The following is an 18,734-nucleotide window of genomic DNA, read 5'->3' as shown; positions in this document are numbered from 1 at the left end:
GAAGTAGAAAATGACAAGATCTCCTGAGGAAATTAGGAGCATGGGGACCTTGGGAGAGGGTTGAAGGAGAGAGGAAAGGCAGGGAAGGGAGTAGAGAAAAATGTATAGCTCAATAAAATCAATAAAAAAATGAAAAAAAATCTACTTAAGGAAATATACATACAGGCCTAAATGACTAATAAAACAGTCCCTGTGATGAATGTGGAGGAGAGCCTGAATCTAACATTCTGGCTTTGAGCCTAACTGATGACCCGATGATGCCCATCCAGTCCTCTACTGTCCGCACTACCCGTGTCTCTGTTCCTGAGTCACCACTCCTCACATTCCAGTATGGCTTCTGTCTAATCACCATGTCTCTATCATCATTGTCCATAGGACTCACCCAGTCTCTGTCTCTCCCACAGGCCACAGGGATTCCCAGCCAGCATATCCTGGTGGCGGTGTTACCTGGCTTACCCACCGCTGCTGAACTCTTTGTTTTGCCCTACCAAGATGCAAACAGAGAAAACAAAAGGTCAACAGAGGACCTGGAACAGGTGAGTTGCCCAGAAGACCTTTCCAACATCTCCCTGCATCATCTCCCACCCTAATAGCTCCCATAGGACTCTTGGAGTCTGTGTTTTAACTTTAGCATCAGTGGACAATTTAATCAGAGATCTGAGAGCAGGCGACTTCTTTGAAGGCCATGCCACTTAGAATTTGGTACTGATTTAGGGAAGTCTACATTTTGGTGAAGAGATCACAGGTATAGAGCCAGTTTTGTAGTTTTATCGCTGATATTCATGGATATTAAGAAATTAAGGACAATAAATTAGTATTTATAATTTAGCAAAAGTCACAGCAATCCCATAGGTATTTGTGTTGATTAAAGAAAAAATACAAGAAAGCACCTGGCCAATATAATAAATGTTCAGTAAGTGTACCAATTACCTTTATGGCTGTTTTATGATAGAAAACAATTTAGAAATAAGAAAACTAAGTTCTTCAGTTTATTAAATAGACTGGGATACTGAAGGACATTTTTGGAAGAAATAATGTTGATAGTGGGGAAGTGAAATGATTAATGAATTGACTTTCACAAAGTGGAGAATCAAACAAGGACAGTAAGAAAATGGAAGACTATATCATGACAAAGTAGCTAGTATCATTACCAGTTATGAGGGTTTATAGTAAGAAAGGTACTTCAACTATTTCAGTGAAAAGCAATATACCAAGCTAGAGGTCAAAACATTGATTAAGGAAATTGATTATATTTTAACCTGTCCCAGACTGTAATCAAAGTAAATCCAGTATCCAATAAAACCCATGAGAAATTAGTGCTTTATTTATGGAGAGTATTATTTTCCTGATTGAAAAGTGAATTGATAAAATTACCTTACAAGGAAGGCCAGGCTGTGTATTGAGACTCCTTAAAATAGGTTGCCCACCGATAACCTGTACTTTTCATTCTAGTTAAGATCTGTTGATGCTTTTCTCAGTCACTTATATAACTGAGGAAGTGGAAGGAGTGAGCTTACAGACTCATTTAATTTAAAGATCCAGGGATACAGTTCAGAACCAAACCAGAGTGTCATCAAAGTATTTCGTCTCTCTTCCTTTTCTTGTGACCACATAGAAACTGCTGCGAGAATAGAGCCAGTGCACAGAAAGCAAGGATGGCTATGCAATCCTGGCTTCTGTTGAGTCTGAAGCTGATCCTGCTCTAAAGATTGTGTCTTCCCTCCAGTAGCACCACCAGCAGTCCATGTTGTCACGGGTCAAGTGTAGGTCAAACGGACGGGCACCTCTTAACTCTTGCTGTCATCTAGATAGAGTAGCACCGCTACAATTTCTGCTGTTCTTGCTCCTTTGTGGATTTGTAGTAATAGGGGCGACGGCGGGGCTGCGTCCCCAGCACTCCTACTACTACATGGATCAGAGGGTGTGAGTAGCCCATCCCTAACTATTAATAAATGTGAAATCAGAGGATGAGGTTCTTCATAGAAGGATGTGAAGGAGGAAAGAGCATTGGGGGTGCTAAAACACTTCCATTGTAATAAAAGAAGCAGACTTCTAAGACAGTTACAAAAGATACAAGCAGCAAAATAGAGTCCATTCTGCGAGAGCTGACTCAGGAATGCTGCTGATCTTAGCCGTACCCTTCATGCTCTGGTCCCCTCCTTTTAGAAATTGTACAGAAGGCCCTGTGGAATGAGAGCGTGGATCCTATCCAGTGGATCCTGAAGAGTGGGAGGGAAACCCCCCAATGAAGTGTCCCTGGCTCTCTTCCCTGAGCCACTTCTGAAAGCACTCCCCAGGGAACAGAAATGCTGTTGAACTATCTTGCTTGTGAAATAAATAGCGAATTCTTAGCAGCGAGAAGCACTTAACCCCTTTATCAGGATGCCACTGCTAGGTTAATCAAGTGCCCTCTGTCTGGGAGAGCTTTACCAGGATGCCACTGCTAGGTTAATCAAGTACCCTCTGTCTGGGAGAGCTTGACCAGTCTTGTTTTCGGGGCTCCAGAGAGTGTGAAAAGGCTCTCTCGCTCTCAGAGGCCTCATCAAGAAAAGCACATCATGCTATCCCAAGACCAACTGCTCAAGTCTGGAGCAAGCTCTGCCCTCTGGGCCTTTCATCCCTTGCTTCTCTCTGAGTCCTCTACGTTGAGAGATGTGGATCTGTCAGTCCTGGAAGGAGAAGAGACCATGATGCTCTAAGGAGGCTATGATGTCATGCTGGAAAGAAAGGGGAGCTCGTGCTTGTGGTCTTTCAACTCCTTAAATGATATTATGGGAAGAGCACACCAACTGGTTATCCAAAATCAAGTGCTCAGACCTGAAAACATTACATATAAATAACAATATATAGACTGAGTAGATCATATTTTGGAACATATATGTATAAGTATATGACATAAACATAAGTATATGACAATGAAAGAAGAGACCACAATTTCAGAACAGACTAAGAGAGTTATATGAGAGTTTACAGGAAGTAAAGAAAAAGAGGAAATATTATCATTGTATTGTAATATCAAAAATAAAAGTAAAATTAAAAGGTATTTAAGAGAAACAAAAGGGATAGTATAAAAATACTAAACACAAATAATACATTTTCTGCTTAATCTGTGTTACTCCTCATAGACACAGATTGCAGATTTTGAGAAGAGATAAATGAAAAACATCTATAAAAATATATTAATCTATTGGTATCATTTAATAAGCTTAATATTTAGTCAACAAGCACAAACTCTTTATTTTGTGCACTTATGCTATTACCTGTCAGTCCTGAATTTGGGTTGTAAAGATAATATGATATGGACAAGGAAGGTCATGAAAAGAGAACTGTAGTCAATATAAGGCTAATAAGAGGTGATTCAAAGGCATATGCTACATAAAAGAAAAACTTAAAGCTTGCAATAAACTATCCAAAGAAAGAATGGAACTAAGTAAGGAAGCCTCAACTAGAATTTAGAATTTGGTTCCACTGTCTCTTCACCATGTAGTTGTGTTGTATGACAGGGGAAAGCTTGCTCTGTTAAAAACAAGGACTTCTCAACTCCCAGTTCACGGGACTGCAGGTCCAGGCTTTATCATCTGATCTTCTGCAAAATCACCCCACCCTATATTGTCTCTAAAGATGTCACCAGAGTAGTATTCTATTCAGCAAGGTTTACATTCCCCAGACCAACATTATGAGCAAGTGTTACTACTTTGGACCTGAGTAGTCTTGTCATTAATAAATTTGCCAAAATCTATTTTTTTAAAAGTATTTGCTGTGTGGGAATTTCAAAAAATGTGTATAAGAGCACCACACATTTCTACAATGACCATAGCACATGCCACATGAGGGCCATTCAGGATTATATGTGCGTTCCTTAGATTTCTGAGGATCTTCAGGGAGAACCTATTAGCTCTCTTGAAGGGGGGTCATTCCTGAGCTGAGAAGCTGCACTAGCCTAGCTAAGCTGGGGCACTTCAGAGAATCCATTTGGATATCAACACTGAGTGTCCCTAAGACCAAATAGCATGTATCACCTAGTTGACCCCAAACCTAACAAGTTGGGGTACCAGCAAATAGAGGTTCAAATGCCCACTCAACAAAGGTGGGGCAGATGTCATATCAAAATAAAATACACTACCGATTTTCTAACTCAGAAACCCAGGTTTCAAAAAACAAAAACAGAAACAACACTAACCACCAAGAAAATATCTGTCCTCCAAAGTAAAATATTAGTCCCATTAGTCCAACAATAATGTACACCAAGGGAAGCAACTTAGATTATGTACTAGGTAATCAGTTCAAAATGACAATTATAAACATGTCCAAGGAACTCAAGGCATAATATGAATAAATTCTGTGATGAAGACTAATAAAACATAAACATTCAAATAAAATAAGTAAAACAATTAAACATGTTGCTTTATTTAAGTAATATTTTTATTATTTGAAAATTCCGACTTTCCACAGCCCATCCCAACTCTCCCCATCCCCGCACATCCCCCTCTTGACTTCATATGGCCTCTCCTGAATTCACATCTCCGCCTTGTGCCACCTGTTTTGGACTGTTTAAAAAATTTACTGTCTTGTATTGAAAACAGCCTGGCATAAAAACAGACAGGAGGACTAGTGGAACTGAATTGAAGTCCCAGATATCAATCCACACACCTACTAACACCTGATTTTTGACAAAACAGCAAAAGATTAAAATGGGAAAAAGAAAGCATACTCAACAAATGGTGCTGGCATAACTGGATGTCAACATGTAGAAGAATGAAAATAGATCCATATCTGTCACCATGCACAAAACTCAAGTCCAAATGAATCAAAGACCTCAACATAAAAACAACCACATTGAACCTCATAGAAAAGAAAGTGGGAAGTATACTTTAATGCATTGGCACAGGAGACCACTTCCTAAATATAACCCCAGTAGCACAGTCTCTGAGAGAAGCAATTAATAAAGGAGACCTTCTGAAACTGAGAGGCATCTATAAAGCAAAGGACACAGTAAACAAGACAAATTGGTAGCCTACGGAATGGAAAAAGATCTTCACCAAACCCACATCGGACAGAGGGCTGAACTCCAAAATATACAAAGAACTCAAGAAATTGGCTGTCAAAAGAACAAATAATCCAATAAAAAATGGGGTACAGACATAAATAACTCTCAACAGAGGAATCTAAAATGCCTGAAAGACACTTAAAGAAATGCTTGACATCCTTGGACATCAGAGAAATGCAAATCAAAACAACTCTGAGAGTCCATCTCACACCTGTAAGAATGGTCAAGATCAAAAACACTGATGACAACTTATGCTGGAGAGGATGTGAAGTAAAGGGAACACTTCTCCATTACCGGTGGGAGTGCAAACTGGTATAGCCACTTTGGAAATCAGTATGGTGATTTCACAGAAAATTAGAATACAACTTACCTCAAAACCCAGCAATACCACTTTTGGGTATATATCCAAAGGATGTTCAATTGTACCTTAAGGACATGTGCTCAGCTATGTTCATAGCACATTGTTTTTCATAGCCAGAAGCTGGAAACAACCTAAATGCCCCTCAACCAAAAAAAATGGATGAGGAAAATGTAGTACATTTACACAATGGAGTTTACACAGCAGAAACAAATAATGTCATCTTGAAATTTGTGGGAAAATTGATGGATCTAGAAGGCATCATATTGAGCGAGGTAACCCAGACCCAGAAAGACAAATATATATACTTCCTCATAAGTAGCTTTTAGACATAAAGCAAAAAAAAGCAGTCTACAATTCATAATCCAGAGAACCTAGACAACAATGAAGACCTTACAAAAGACATACATGAATCTAATGTACAGGGAAAGTAGAAAAAAATCAAGATCTCCTGGATCTTAGGAGCACAGTGACCATGGGGAAAGGTAGGAGGGAAGAGGAGAGGAAGGGAGAGGAGCAGAATGTATAGCTCAGTTACTGACTCCTCTCTTAAATGTCCCATTCTGTTTGTGTTTCAATGCTTGACATGTTTATTCCAGTCCTGTGAACGTGTTTTCTCCAAATAATTTTATTAAAAGTGGTCTAAATGTTGAATATATTCTTAGTATGGTGACAATTGCCATGTAGACCAAATATTGACATGCTGCTGTCACTGGGGCACATAGGACAACAATATGATTCTCTACTCTTTGAGCAGAGGCTTGGCACTTGTTTAAGACAATTGCGTGGGAAGAAGGAATTCCATGTGCCTCATTCAACCAGAAGACGTCAAGTGCTTGCAAGCTCTTTTTCTCTTGTGCTATAATGAATGGAAACATTTGAAATGACTTTTACAGTCTTGTCCTCATGAGGTGGGAAACATCTAACCACCTGTGTGGGATATTGTGCATGAGGGGAAAAGTGTCATTTTGATTCAAGTCCCTGAGAATTTTCCATTGTTACTATTGTTGATTCTGATTGTTACACTCAGTCTTCATCTTTTGAGATAAGCATAAGGGAGAGAATTGAATTGCTGTTTTTGCTATAGTAAGGCTCTTCGGTGACATCTTTTCTAGTATCTGTATTGAGTTCCCATTGCCTTTTCAAATAGTAACTTACATGAAGTGTGAACTTCATCCAAATCATAGGTGTATTTTATGAAACAGGCAGATAGCAAGAATAATAGGCTGTTTCTTGTGCTATGATTGTTTGGCTGGACTCAGTAGGAAAGGGACTGGGTGGGGAAGCATCAGAAGAGGAATGGCACCGTGAATTACAAATGAAATTCACTTAGGAGGCACACTTTTCACGGGACAGAGAGGAAAGTAAATTCATCTCGCTTCAGCAAGGCTGGTCTCTGAGTGATCACATATTATTTCACTTGAATCTTTTATCAAGCAAGTGTTGCTCTTCTCATCTGGGCTCTTGCTATGCTTCCTTTAGACTGCAGTTTGTTACTCTTTCTGTCGTCCAAGCTTTCGTATATTACAATCTGCATAGATTGGTGGAATGAACACTTTCATGAACAAAGTGTTAGGAAATGCCTATTCTTGTCTACATTGTCAGTGGCTTTGGGGACACTATTGGTTTCTCTGTGTGTGTATGTGCGTGTGTTACAGATGGATTAAAATGGCAGTGCAGTGAGTTACACACTGTGCCATTTTTATCTCCTAAACTCACTTACCCAGATATACAACTAAACATCTTCCTCTCTCCCTCTTAATTAAATGGTTAAAGAAACCTGTTTTATTTGTAGTAGTACTGAACTAGGTTTAGGAGTAAAACAAAGCTAAAGTCTAGTCTCAGCTCCTCAAATATTAACTAGGTAAACTTGGATATGTCCATTGAGCCTGTGCCATGGGGATGGCAGCATAAACATAGGGAAAAATAGACAGACATAAGCAGCATTATCAGGATAAAGTGTTCAATGCATATATCATATACTTAAATATATAAATAGCATCGCATGATCTAATGAAGACAATGCAGCATAAGTACTTCTGTAATTAACCTGGTAAGAGCTCTAAAGTATTGTTGAAATTTGTAAATTGCTTACTACTAATTTACTTGAATAGCAAAATGCGTGGTTCTAATTGAGGTTATTCCTGTATAGAATGTAAATTACATTTACTTTTACTTCTTATGCATAATTTATTTTCCATAGAGTCTATGTTCTTTATCAAATATCTTTTGATGCAAGTTAAATAACATGAAATGAGGTTTTTTACCTGATTAATTTTGCATACCTGGCTTAGCTTTGTAAGTGATATAGACAAATTCAATGAAGCAATGATAGAAACCAACACACATCTAATTATTTTCACGAGGGACTCTCTTAGAGATAATAAATTAAAAGTAGGTTGTTCTGATAAATTATATTTTCTGATTTAATTATTTATATGTCTCACTTGAATATGTTCATGTTCAGTATTAAGAAGTAATTTCACTTCACTGTGAGAAGTTCTCCTGCTGTTGATGCATAGTTCTGTTTTATGTTTCTAATAGTCTTTAGGAAACAGGTAAGTTTCTTTTTTGGTTTTTCGAGACAGTTTCTCTGTGGTTTTGGAGCCTGTCCTGGAACTAGCTCTTGTAGACCAGGCTGGTCTCGAACTCACAGAGATCAGCTTGCCTCTGCCTCCCAAGTGCTGGGATTAAAGGCGTGCACCACCACCGCTCCGCACAGGTAAGTTTCTTAATTGCTTTTGAGACATCTTTCATGTTTTGACTAGAGTGTTTTTTTTTCATTATATATCTATATATGCCATGCATGCCTGTGTTTGGATGTTTACATGTATCTGTATATTAATGTTTACATGCATTTGTAAGTTTCAAAGTCAAAACTTTTGTGAGAAACATTTACTAAAAATCCATATTTATTTTCTATCAAGACCTCACTAAATAAGCAGTAATCAGAGATTACAGAGAAAACACTTTGATGAAATTACTTGAAAACCTGTCCTTCCTGTAAACCTGGACAGTTAAGGGAAATATCCCATGCTTATGAAAAAGGGACCAAATTGTTTTCAGCCTGGCTTTATCACACCTTTGCTTTTCTTCATGGTTTCACAAATGACAACATTTGAGAGAAGGACCCCAGGTGCTTATCCATGGGATTCAGGGAACAATCTCACACTCCTCTTGGTCAGTAGAGAAGTTTATGTGCTGGGCTCTGCAGGTCCATTGTCTACTAGTGACTTCTAGCATGAACTCCAAACTAAACCATCAGGGCTTGCTTAACTATTTAGGCTCCACAGTGCCATTTTGGCAACTTAGTAGAGAAGATGAAACTCAGCAAATAAAGGGAAAGCAGAAGAATTTAACTATAAAAATAATGGTCAGCATCCAGCTAATTAGACGTAATAGAATATTAAATAAAATATGAACTTGATGCTTAAAATAGTGTATTACAAAGAAGGCAAAGATAGCGGATAAAAATAAGTAGCATGGTTATTCCTCAGAGCCTTTCCAAAGTTCCCCAAAATGAATAAATCAGGCATAATAAATTTCTATGCTAAAAAAACAAACAAAGTTTTTACCCTATCTGTAATACTTGACTGCATGTAATTTCTACTCAAACACCTTGCTCAGGCTAACAGTCTATGGTCTAGAATTCCATATCTCTTCCAAACATACACCAGCGTCAGGAATAGTTTAGCAAATGCCTATATGCATGACACAATGATTAACTAACTCGTTGCTTAAACTGTGGTGGCATTGTGTTTAACAGTATTGTTTATTATGGTATTGACAATGTTAATTTATCCAACAGTCAAAAAGTGCTTACCCATGGTTTAGAGAAAGTGAAGGAAGCAAAGTAAGCCAAACCCAGAATGTGTGGATTGTACCAAGCTACTACTTGGTCTTATGTACAACAGACCCACCCTTTTTGTCATTTGCCATATAATGTTAGTAGGTGTTGATAAATATTCAACATATTCCTCAGTGTAGCTATTCATAGTCAATATTACTACTTTGGTAGGACTAACTGTAAGACTTCTTTCAGATATCTGAAGTTCTAATCCACAAACTCAACCAAAACTTGGTGCACTTCGAGCTGAAGCCTGGGGTCCAAGTTCTCGTCCACGCAGCCCACCTAACAGCAGGTCAGTTTCCATGTTTGGGGTTCTTGCCAGCAACTGTGCTGCATGGAAATCACTTTCATTGTGATCAGGGAGAGATGGTAGCTATAAATTGGGCACAGCTCTTGAGAGTCTCCTTAACTGATTGTTCTGCCCTAATGGGGTACCAGTTTGGCAAGAGAACAAGCTATTGTTTCCCCTTAGTCCCTGGAAAACAGTTCAATAAATCACCTATGCACATGCTCTCATGCCATAACATGCTTTGTCTCAATATACATGTAAAAAGAGCATTAATCTCATAAGTGATGTTTTTCACATTTCCCTATAAAGCTGTATTTTTGATTCATTCATAGCTCAAAGAATTTTTTCTTTATATGCCATGCTATGGGAGTACAGGTTAAGAAGAGGTTTAGGAGCAATAGAGTAAACCTTCATTTAGTCCTAATTTTATAAATAAATAGGTTTGATATTCTGTCTCTTTACTTATAAAAAGCAGTCAAGGAAGTCTTCCTCCCTACAGAGAGAGCTCTCAATGAGAAATAAGTAATCTTAAGAATTTATATTTATTTATTTATTTATTTATTTATTTTTTTTTTTTTTTTTAGTTTTTCGAGACAGGGTTTCTCTGTGGCTTTGGAGCCTGTCCTGGAACTCGCTCTGTAGACCAGGCTGGTCTCGAACTCACAGAGATCCTCCTGCCTCTGCCTCCCGAGTGCTGGGATTAAAGGTGTGCGCCACCATCGCCCGGCCACTCTTAAGAATTTATAAATATATATTATTGTGTAGGTTAATAAATAATTAAATGAACAATATTTATGAATTACTTTTTTGGCAGAGTATTTTACTGGTGCTTCATGGGGCACAGATGCCAACTGGAAATTGTTTGTATAGTGATAAAACTAATGAAATGGTTTGGTGTGGGAAAGTATGGTGTTGGTATTGCATAGAGGTCTGCTATAGGACAGGGACATAGTGTAGTAGGCAGTTAAGAGGGTCTCACAATAAGTAAATGTATGCATGTTTGTGTACAAAGTAAACACATTGTGTATTAATATTTAACTTTAAAAGCTTTTTTTGTTTTGTTCGCTTTTTTTTAGCCCAATCTATAGTTTCTATCATTTTTCTAGAACTCACTGTGCACACCTAAAATACAGATTTAAATTTTGTGTACCATAGAGGTGGCCATGGAATGTAAGTCAGTGGGAGAAGTAGCTTAACTTGGATGATATACTTAGATGAATGTGTGGCATGTGGAAAGTTGTTGTTTTTCTTTTAATTCCTTTGTATTATTAACAATTGAAGCAATTAAAAAAGATAAAGACAGAGATGAATTCTATTAGTTCCAAATGATATTGAATATTTTTATAAAGGAGGTGGTATTTGGGGAGAATATTGAAGGGTGGATAGGACAGAACTCATGAGATATTACAAAGACCTAAGCACCAAGGGTAAAAAAACTTAAGGTTGCTGAGGAAGGCAAATAAATGAGGATGGAGGGGAGAAGCTTCCATCTCAATCCTTCATTTTCTTGGGGATTCCAGGAGGTCCCCATGTCTGGAAGCAGGTTTACTATATTGTCACTGAATATTTTTCTCCCACTATCTCGAAAACTAAGTAGTAAATGTAATTCTTATGGAACAGAGGGAAGGGAGGTAGAGTATAGAACACACCATGTGAGCCTTCTGTACTTCAGTGAACTCTAAGAAGCCATAGAGTCTTTGAGAAGCCGTGTGACATTTACTTAATTCATTAGCTGAACTTGCCTAGAATTCATATCACCATCCTCTCCCACAGGACACAGAGCTACTTGCTCATGTATCTATCAATTTCGAGACTGAATACAGTAGAACCTGACTTTTTATACAGAATTCTGCATTTTAAGGGATATGTTTCATTTCTTGGAAATTAAAGCTTGCCTCACGGCATATTCGACTTCTGTATGAATTCAGCAAATGATAAATTACATTGTTGTGTGACTTGATCAGAAAAAAATTCTTTTTCTATGTACATAAAGACTCTATTGGAGTGAGGGGAAGAGCCCAAGGCAAGCTAAACAAAAATCTAGCTATATTTCTCCAGTTTCTCTATTCTAGAGGCCATCTATGTTTTGATCCTATACTTTTCACACAGATTTTCTCTCAGTTATTATGTGTGCCAGCTTTTAATTTCACCTGTCATATTATACTTTAATATGTGTCACATTATTTTGGTTAAGTTTGACACGCAGCAATCCAGCACTCAAGCGGTGGCCAGGAGAATCTAGGCAATGGGTGGACTCTTTTTGAGAACTAATTTCAAATTAAAACCAAGTTGAAAAATAGGTAGTTAAATATTTGAGGCTGATATAGTCCATGCATTAGCCATGAGAAACTAATGCAGCAAGGAAATCCTAAGATATATGTGGATCCATAGCTCACATGGGAGCTTCAGCCTTGATAAGTATGAGAAATTCATGCCACTGGAGTGACCAGGAACAATACCAAGTTGAAGACAACTGAGAATTCCCTCCATTTCATGCTTAGAATTCTTCACAGATGAGTGTTTGGGAACAGGAGTTATGTTTCTGGGAGGAAAAGCTAGCAGAAAGAATAGATGTCATTGAAAGTCCACATAAATATCATATTTGAAAGACAGATAATGTATTAAAGATGTGTATGACTCAACAAGATTGCCAAGACAAGAAAAAGATACAGCTGTAGGCAGGGCAGGAGGGGAAAGCACTTAAACTGGGGCAGCTAAATGAGAAAGAAAATCTTTGTCTTCCTATCGTTGTGGCTGTTTACTTTCCTTCCTTTTAGACTTGTCACTAATGTCTTCTTCAAGTCCAATTGCAAACTCTATCTGCCAGCATTATGAAGTCTCTGTCACGAATGACTCAGCAGCTATATTGATGTAGACTTAATGTGGAACATTAGTTTCTGTACAGGATGAAAATGACCAAGACTAAAAGAATAAGTGAACTTCAAAATGCTGTCTGTTCACCTAAGAGTATAGAACTGGCCATATTCCTAGGTACAGACGTTCTGGGATGGTCTTTCATAATAGCATGAACAGACAAACGTGTGTCAAGAATGACACTTGAATAATTATGATGAAGAAGTATCAGTTTCTTACTTGACATTGATCCTGGCCTAGCTCTTGCTACCTTATTTAGAAAAATAAAAACAGCTATTTGAACACCAGTGCATTGGACCACATATCTACCAGAGTAGAGGGTAATTTCCTTTCATGCAAGCAAAACAGGGCGCATTAGATGAAGGGTGGAGCTTGCAGTCGTGATTTCTAAACTGAAATTAGCATATTCATATGTGGGGGAAGAAGACTGTTTGCTGCCTGTATGGCATTTTAGTTCCTGTTCTCTTCTTATCCTCTCGTATCCCTTACAGAAAGGGAAAATCCCCTTGTAAAGGACCACTGTCTGCAGCATTTCATGTCCCTAAGCAGGACTAGGAAAACTTGCACAGGGACCATTACCGCACACTGCTGCCTCCATTAATTGCTCGGCAGATGTTCACCAGCCTCCTTTTTAAGATGTTCAAGCCAGAGTACGTTGCTGGTGAGAGGCAGTGCATGGTTTGGTTATCCTCCCAGGGAAATGAACTGTCTCCTTTCAGGAATTTAATAGCCTTATTTTGCTCTTCACATTCACTTCCCTGTTTGCTTTCAGGCGAGCATAAGATAAGCATTTGCAGGAATCTGGGTGTCATTAGAGACTGGATTTTGCTTATCTCCTCCTGTATTCTCTCTTTGGGAATTCATTAATTTCTGTAGCTATGCCAAGCTAAACATTGAGTGCAGTGTTTATTTTGTTCATAGTCTTTCCTGTGCTTTTCGGAAACTGTGATTTCTCTTGAGGGTCTAGCCACATCTGACAGATACGTTTCTAGAATTCTCTTTGCAGAAACAAGAGATATGGCATTATGTAAGAACAGGAAGAAGTAAAGAACGTGTTGTTAAGAAGGTGGAATCAAGGTCACAGCTTGAACAAATACTTTTAGCTTTTAGAACATTGGTCAACATATAGGGGCTAGAACCTACCAGAAACTTAGAACAAAGTACACAAATCAGCAACATTTGGAATTTGGACCAAGTGTGACTTTGTTCATACCAACCACCCATGCCGCACACTGCACCCCTGTGTCTGCGCTCTGTGAGCTGGCACCCAGTTACTGAGTTTCGGGCAAGGGGCTGGAGGCTGAGAGACTGACAAACGCAGCTCCAAATGCTGGTTCAGAAAGCCCCTCTTTATTAACACCATGTAGACTTAAATACACTGTAGTTAATGGTCAACAGGTGATCCTCTGATCCTCTAACTAGACACAGCTTCTAGTAACTTATATTAGAAGGTTCTAGGAGGGAAAAGCAACTGAAGGCCAGGACTCATTAATCCCAACATCTCCACGCTTTTTATAAAACAGAAGACCCTCCTGTCTTAGGTCATTTCAGAAGAGTAAACCCTTACCTGTCTTTGGGAGGCCCCTTCCCTGTCCTAGGCGGGTCCTCTTCTGTAGAAGTTGCCCGTCTGTGGAGGAATCTTCATTGTTGGTGCAGTATTTGCAACCAAACCTTACTGGCCAACAGGGTCAGAAGGACTTGCTAAGTGACCATATGCTGTATTTTCATGGGTTGTCTGATCTTACACAGAATTCAGAAATGAATGCCCATGGCAACAGGCGTTGGTTGCCAGCAATAGGGTCCCCAATCACCACTGGACCCAGCCTCCCATTTGGGCTATGGTATTCAACCATCCCTTTGGCTAAACAATTACAATCTGGTGTGCTAATTGTAACATTTCAAGAGCTATTCAAGTAACCATTGAGTTGTTTCACCACATAAGAGGCATTAGCAATATTAACAGATGTCACACAAATGGAATGATAAAAGTGTGAACAAGACATTTGTTGTACTAGCCATAAGTCCACCTGCTTCTAAAATAGGGCAGTCTCTTGATTTAAATTCAAAAGTCCAAATTTAATGTGGACGCTCAGGGCATTCTGAGTCTGGAGAGCATCGTTGACCTGTCTCGCCAGTTTATTCACGGTGTCCAACACCAACAATGTTTGTGCCGTTGCCAGTCCTGAAGTCACGGCTGCAGCAGCAGACACCACGATGACAGCAATCACTGCAGCTGTCTCTCCAGAATCTCGTTTCTCTCGATACAGGGTCATATCAGTCTGCTTAGTCTTTTTGGCAATTGGCAGTGGTATGATGGCTGGTACCCGAACCAACAAGGCAGCACTGGAGTGGTCATCCCAGCAGTTGATCAGGCCACAGTTTCTGAAAGAACAACCAAGAATATCTTTTCCCCCAAAAGTGCTATTCCATACTACAAAAAGGAAAAGAAAATTAAAATAGTGCCTGGGCTCTCAAAGAAATATTTGAGTAGGGGCTTATGCCACTTTGCAGCAACAAATTCTGTTTTATAAAAAAATTGGGGAGATGTTGGGATTAATGAGTCCTGGGCTTTCTGAACCAGCGTTAGGAGCTGCGTGTGTCAGTCTGTCTCTGCTCTGTCTCTCAACCTCCAGCCCCTTGCCCGAAGCTCGGTAACTGGGTGCCAGCACACAGAGCACAGACACGGGGGACGCAGTGGGTGGCACACCCACCCCCAACTTCATCAACTTTCTACATTCCTTAATCTATTTGTATTTTAAGGCTTAGCTCTATGCCCACACGTGCATACCATCTTTACAGAAGCATTCGCCTCATTACTACCTCCATGTCTGAACTTGTTGTTTTCTAAATCACTATATGATGTTGGTGATTATGGCTATCTTTACCCTCATCTTCCTCACCCACACTGATTTCTTATGAGTAGGGTTCTTAATGTTGTTACATTGTTGCTATTACCCACCCAGAGAACTTCAATTGCTCAACTAACTTTACTTTTACAAATAATCAGGTACATAAATACATAACGTAGAAATATACATATATATCTACAACCAATCTCTATGACCACTTTAGTGAACACCTGGCTATTTTATCCAAAAGGCAACTAAAGAAAACCCATATTTCTCTATTTTTATTCTATATTGTGGAAGTGATAATGCACTTATTTGTACAATGAGAAAGAACAGTTATAAGGAAAATAATGCCCATGTTCCTTGGAGTTCTGTGTCTCAGGAAAAGAGAAGTGAAAAAGGAGGGCAAGGGAGGTAAGAGTCTGTTATTGAATAAAGTATAACTTATTGCCCCTTGCTTAGTGCTCTGTATCGTATACTTTAGAGTCAGGATTTCAGTGTAAGGAGTGTTTGCTGGCTACTTACAAAGGTCCAAAGTCTGATGCCAACCATTTGATTTCAATTGGTTACTATTAAAGAATAAGCCTGAACCATTAACTAAAAGTCTGTTAAGGACATTTTTTGTTTGCTTGTTTTCATTGCTAACTTGGAATGAACTCAGGAACAGTATCTCTTTCAGATTTATCATTTTCTTCCTCCAACCCTTCTATCTTCTATGCCTCATTTGACAATAATGCCTTTCAATTTATGGCTCCTGAGGAGGATATGAGATATAGTAAGACCCTTATTCCTTCTACTCTGGATAGAGCTGAACCACAAATACTCATAAGGATAGGCAATAAGACAAAGAGACTAAGGGGATATTCTGGCATATTCCATTTGAGAACACAATCACAAATACTAAATATGAATTGATGGGGGAGAGTCCTCTGTTTTGTGTTAATTTCATTGGTTAAATAAAGAGACTGCCTTGGCCCTTTAATAGGACATAAAATTAGGTAGGCAGAGTAAACAGAACAGAATGCTGGGAGAAAGAAGCTGAGTAGAGGAGTCGCCATGATTCTCCTACCAGATACAGATGCAGGTTAAGATCTTCCCTGGTAGGACACCTCGTGGTGTTACAGGGATATTAAAAATGGGTTATATCGATATGTAAGAGCTAGCCAATGAGAGGCTGGAACTAATGGGCCAGCCAATGTTTAAAAGAATACAGTTTCCAAGTAATTATTTTGGGTAAAGCTAGCCAGGTGGCGGGAAGCGGCCCGCCGCTTATATTACAACAATGAATAAACAATTTAGAATTATTCATATTTCACCAGATTAGTTTATTGTGTAAATAAACTGAAATTTAAATAATGGATCCCCTAGAGGAGCTGAAGTTGACTGGTTATTCAGAACTTTTGGGCAAATAAAACCATCTTTCATGGGTGGAAAACTGATCTCCAAGCCAAGGAAGGAGCTCTTTGCTCTAAATCACCTGATCCCCAACCTGATCCATTGAACTTAAACTAAAAAAATACCATAAAATAGAGAATAGCGGGATTCATTGTATAGAGTGAGAAGTCATATGGGGGACCCAAGAGACTGCTAATCAAGATCTTACTTTTGGATCAATATCTCCAAATCATGCTTATAGACCCAGTCCTCTTGGAAGTCTCCAGCACACTGTAGAAATCATTCCATGAGCAAAAATCCTTCTGCAATGAGGGACGGTACAGGACACTCTTCTCCAGCATTACGTCTGATTTGCAGCTCTGGGCATTCACTAAAACAGAGAGGGGCTTGTGACACTAATATAGTAATAAACATTAAAATCTAATTCCCTGGCATAGGTAGAGGCAGCCCTAATAGTCAGAATGGGCAGATAACAGTGAAAGAAAGTAGGTAATAGGTGAAACATACCTCCAAATACAGGATAGAGTTTATCCATAATCAAGATAAGTGGCTAAGGACAGCCAAGAGGTGTGGCTGGGAAGCCATTGGAAAATGATTAAGATGTGATCTAGAATCTCAGTGGCAAAGGGAATTGGATTGCTGGGAGCTTTAAGAGAGTTAAGCAAATGATACTATCTACGTGCAATTCATGTGCTAATATAAGCAGAAAAATGCTACATCCACCTTTCACTATTTCCACCTATATTTCAGAGATGCAAGGTTTTGCTCTTATTTTTCCTGTAGGTCCTTGGTCTCCTACAGTTTAGAGCACAGTTGATTAAAATTAAAATGGTAAAAAGCTAACATTTTTGCAAAGGAAGAGTCTCAAAGCGTATATTGAATAAAAGCATAAAACATACACACTGAGAATATTGTTCGTATCTTTTCTTATCCATTAATGCTTTTTTCAAGAAGCTACATTTAGGAAAATTGTCCTTTGTCAAGGGCATGTGTGGGTTTTGTAATAAAACTGTTATCTTGGCCTCTGTGCTGTTGCCAAGTGATTTAACTTCTTTTGCAGGTACAATAAAAAGATATCAGAGGCACATCAAAGGATTGATATTTCCAGACCTCAGTCACTAACACTGGATGGGTTAAAAGTGAAAGGCGGGGGTGGGGACGAAAGCACAGCTTTCGGGCTCATCATGACACTAACTGAATTCTGCTCCCGAGCTTCATCTTGGTGAAGATGCTTTCCATGTGAGGTAGCAGAAGCCCCAGGTGGGATCTTGTCGAAACGACAATGTAATTGAAGCCAAAGTATAATCGATGCAGATGCCAAATAGTTGCTGTGGAGCACTCAACTGTGAAGTGAAATAAATTGTTGCAATAACATTTTCCATTTAGAGGCGAAATCAGCGCTAGTGAAGTTCTTCACAGTCAATAAATTTATTCGCCTCTTTACTCTCTGGTCACCCAGTTATTATTTACAAGTAAGTCATTTATGAGTAAAGCCATGATTTTTAATTTCCTTCTGTTTTTCCTAAAATTAAATATATTTTATCTTTAAATAATCACATTGTATCAGAGTAACTTTTAACAGACATGAAATTATTGTGGTACTATAATAAATAATAACAGGTGCTAAGAGATATAAATATCTTTCCCTCCAATGTGATTAAATGACTGTAACACCTTCAAATACATACATATATATGAATAATATATACACATACATACATACACTCTTACCAAAGATGAAATATCATCTCAGTTTGCAATAGATTTGTGATCAGTTCTTTTAAGAAGGCAGTCTGCCCTTCAGATAGCCAAGTGATTTCCTGGCCTGCACAGGGCCATGTCTGGACTTAATCTCAGCATGTAAACCAGGTTGGGTGACATAAACCAGTAATCCCAGCACTCAGAATATGGAAGCAAGATCACTGTCGTGAACCCCATATTGAGAGCCATTTGTCACAGTTCCACATTGGGTTGACATCGGTCAGGCTTCAGCCTCCATGATTTCGTATGTTCCAGGGTAGGGGTATGTAGATTAGAAATGTTAGGCAGAAAAAACAGAGATGAGATTCAAT

At 38.8% G+C, this 18,734-nt stretch overlaps 1 protein-coding gene across 7 annotated transcripts in view; it reads left to right on the top strand.

Moving 5' to 3' along the window:
* The window catches only part of Sorcs1 (sortilin related VPS10 domain containing receptor 1), a 497,667-nt gene that overhangs the window by 461,919 nt on the left and 17,014 nt on the right, over window positions 1-18,734 (top strand). For all 7 annotated transcript variants that reach the window (XM_075974357.1, XM_075974356.1, XM_075974359.1 and 4 more), the window contains exons 23-24: window positions 405-536; window positions 9,448-9,547. In XM_075974357.1, the coding sequence (XP_075830472.1) occupies window positions 405-536; window positions 9,448-9,547 (232 nt within the window). The remainder of the gene's footprint in view (window positions 1-404; window positions 537-9,447; window positions 9,548-18,734) is intronic.

Source organism: Microtus pennsylvanicus, chromosome 5, assembly GCF_037038515.1.
Source record: "Microtus pennsylvanicus isolate mMicPen1 chromosome 5, mMicPen1.hap1, whole genome shotgun sequence".
Lineage (NCBI taxonomy): Eukaryota > Metazoa > Chordata > Mammalia > Rodentia > Cricetidae > Microtus > Microtus pennsylvanicus.
The sequence above is the reverse complement of the archived record's forward strand: the minus strand, read 5'-3'. Positions and strand labels throughout refer to the sequence as shown.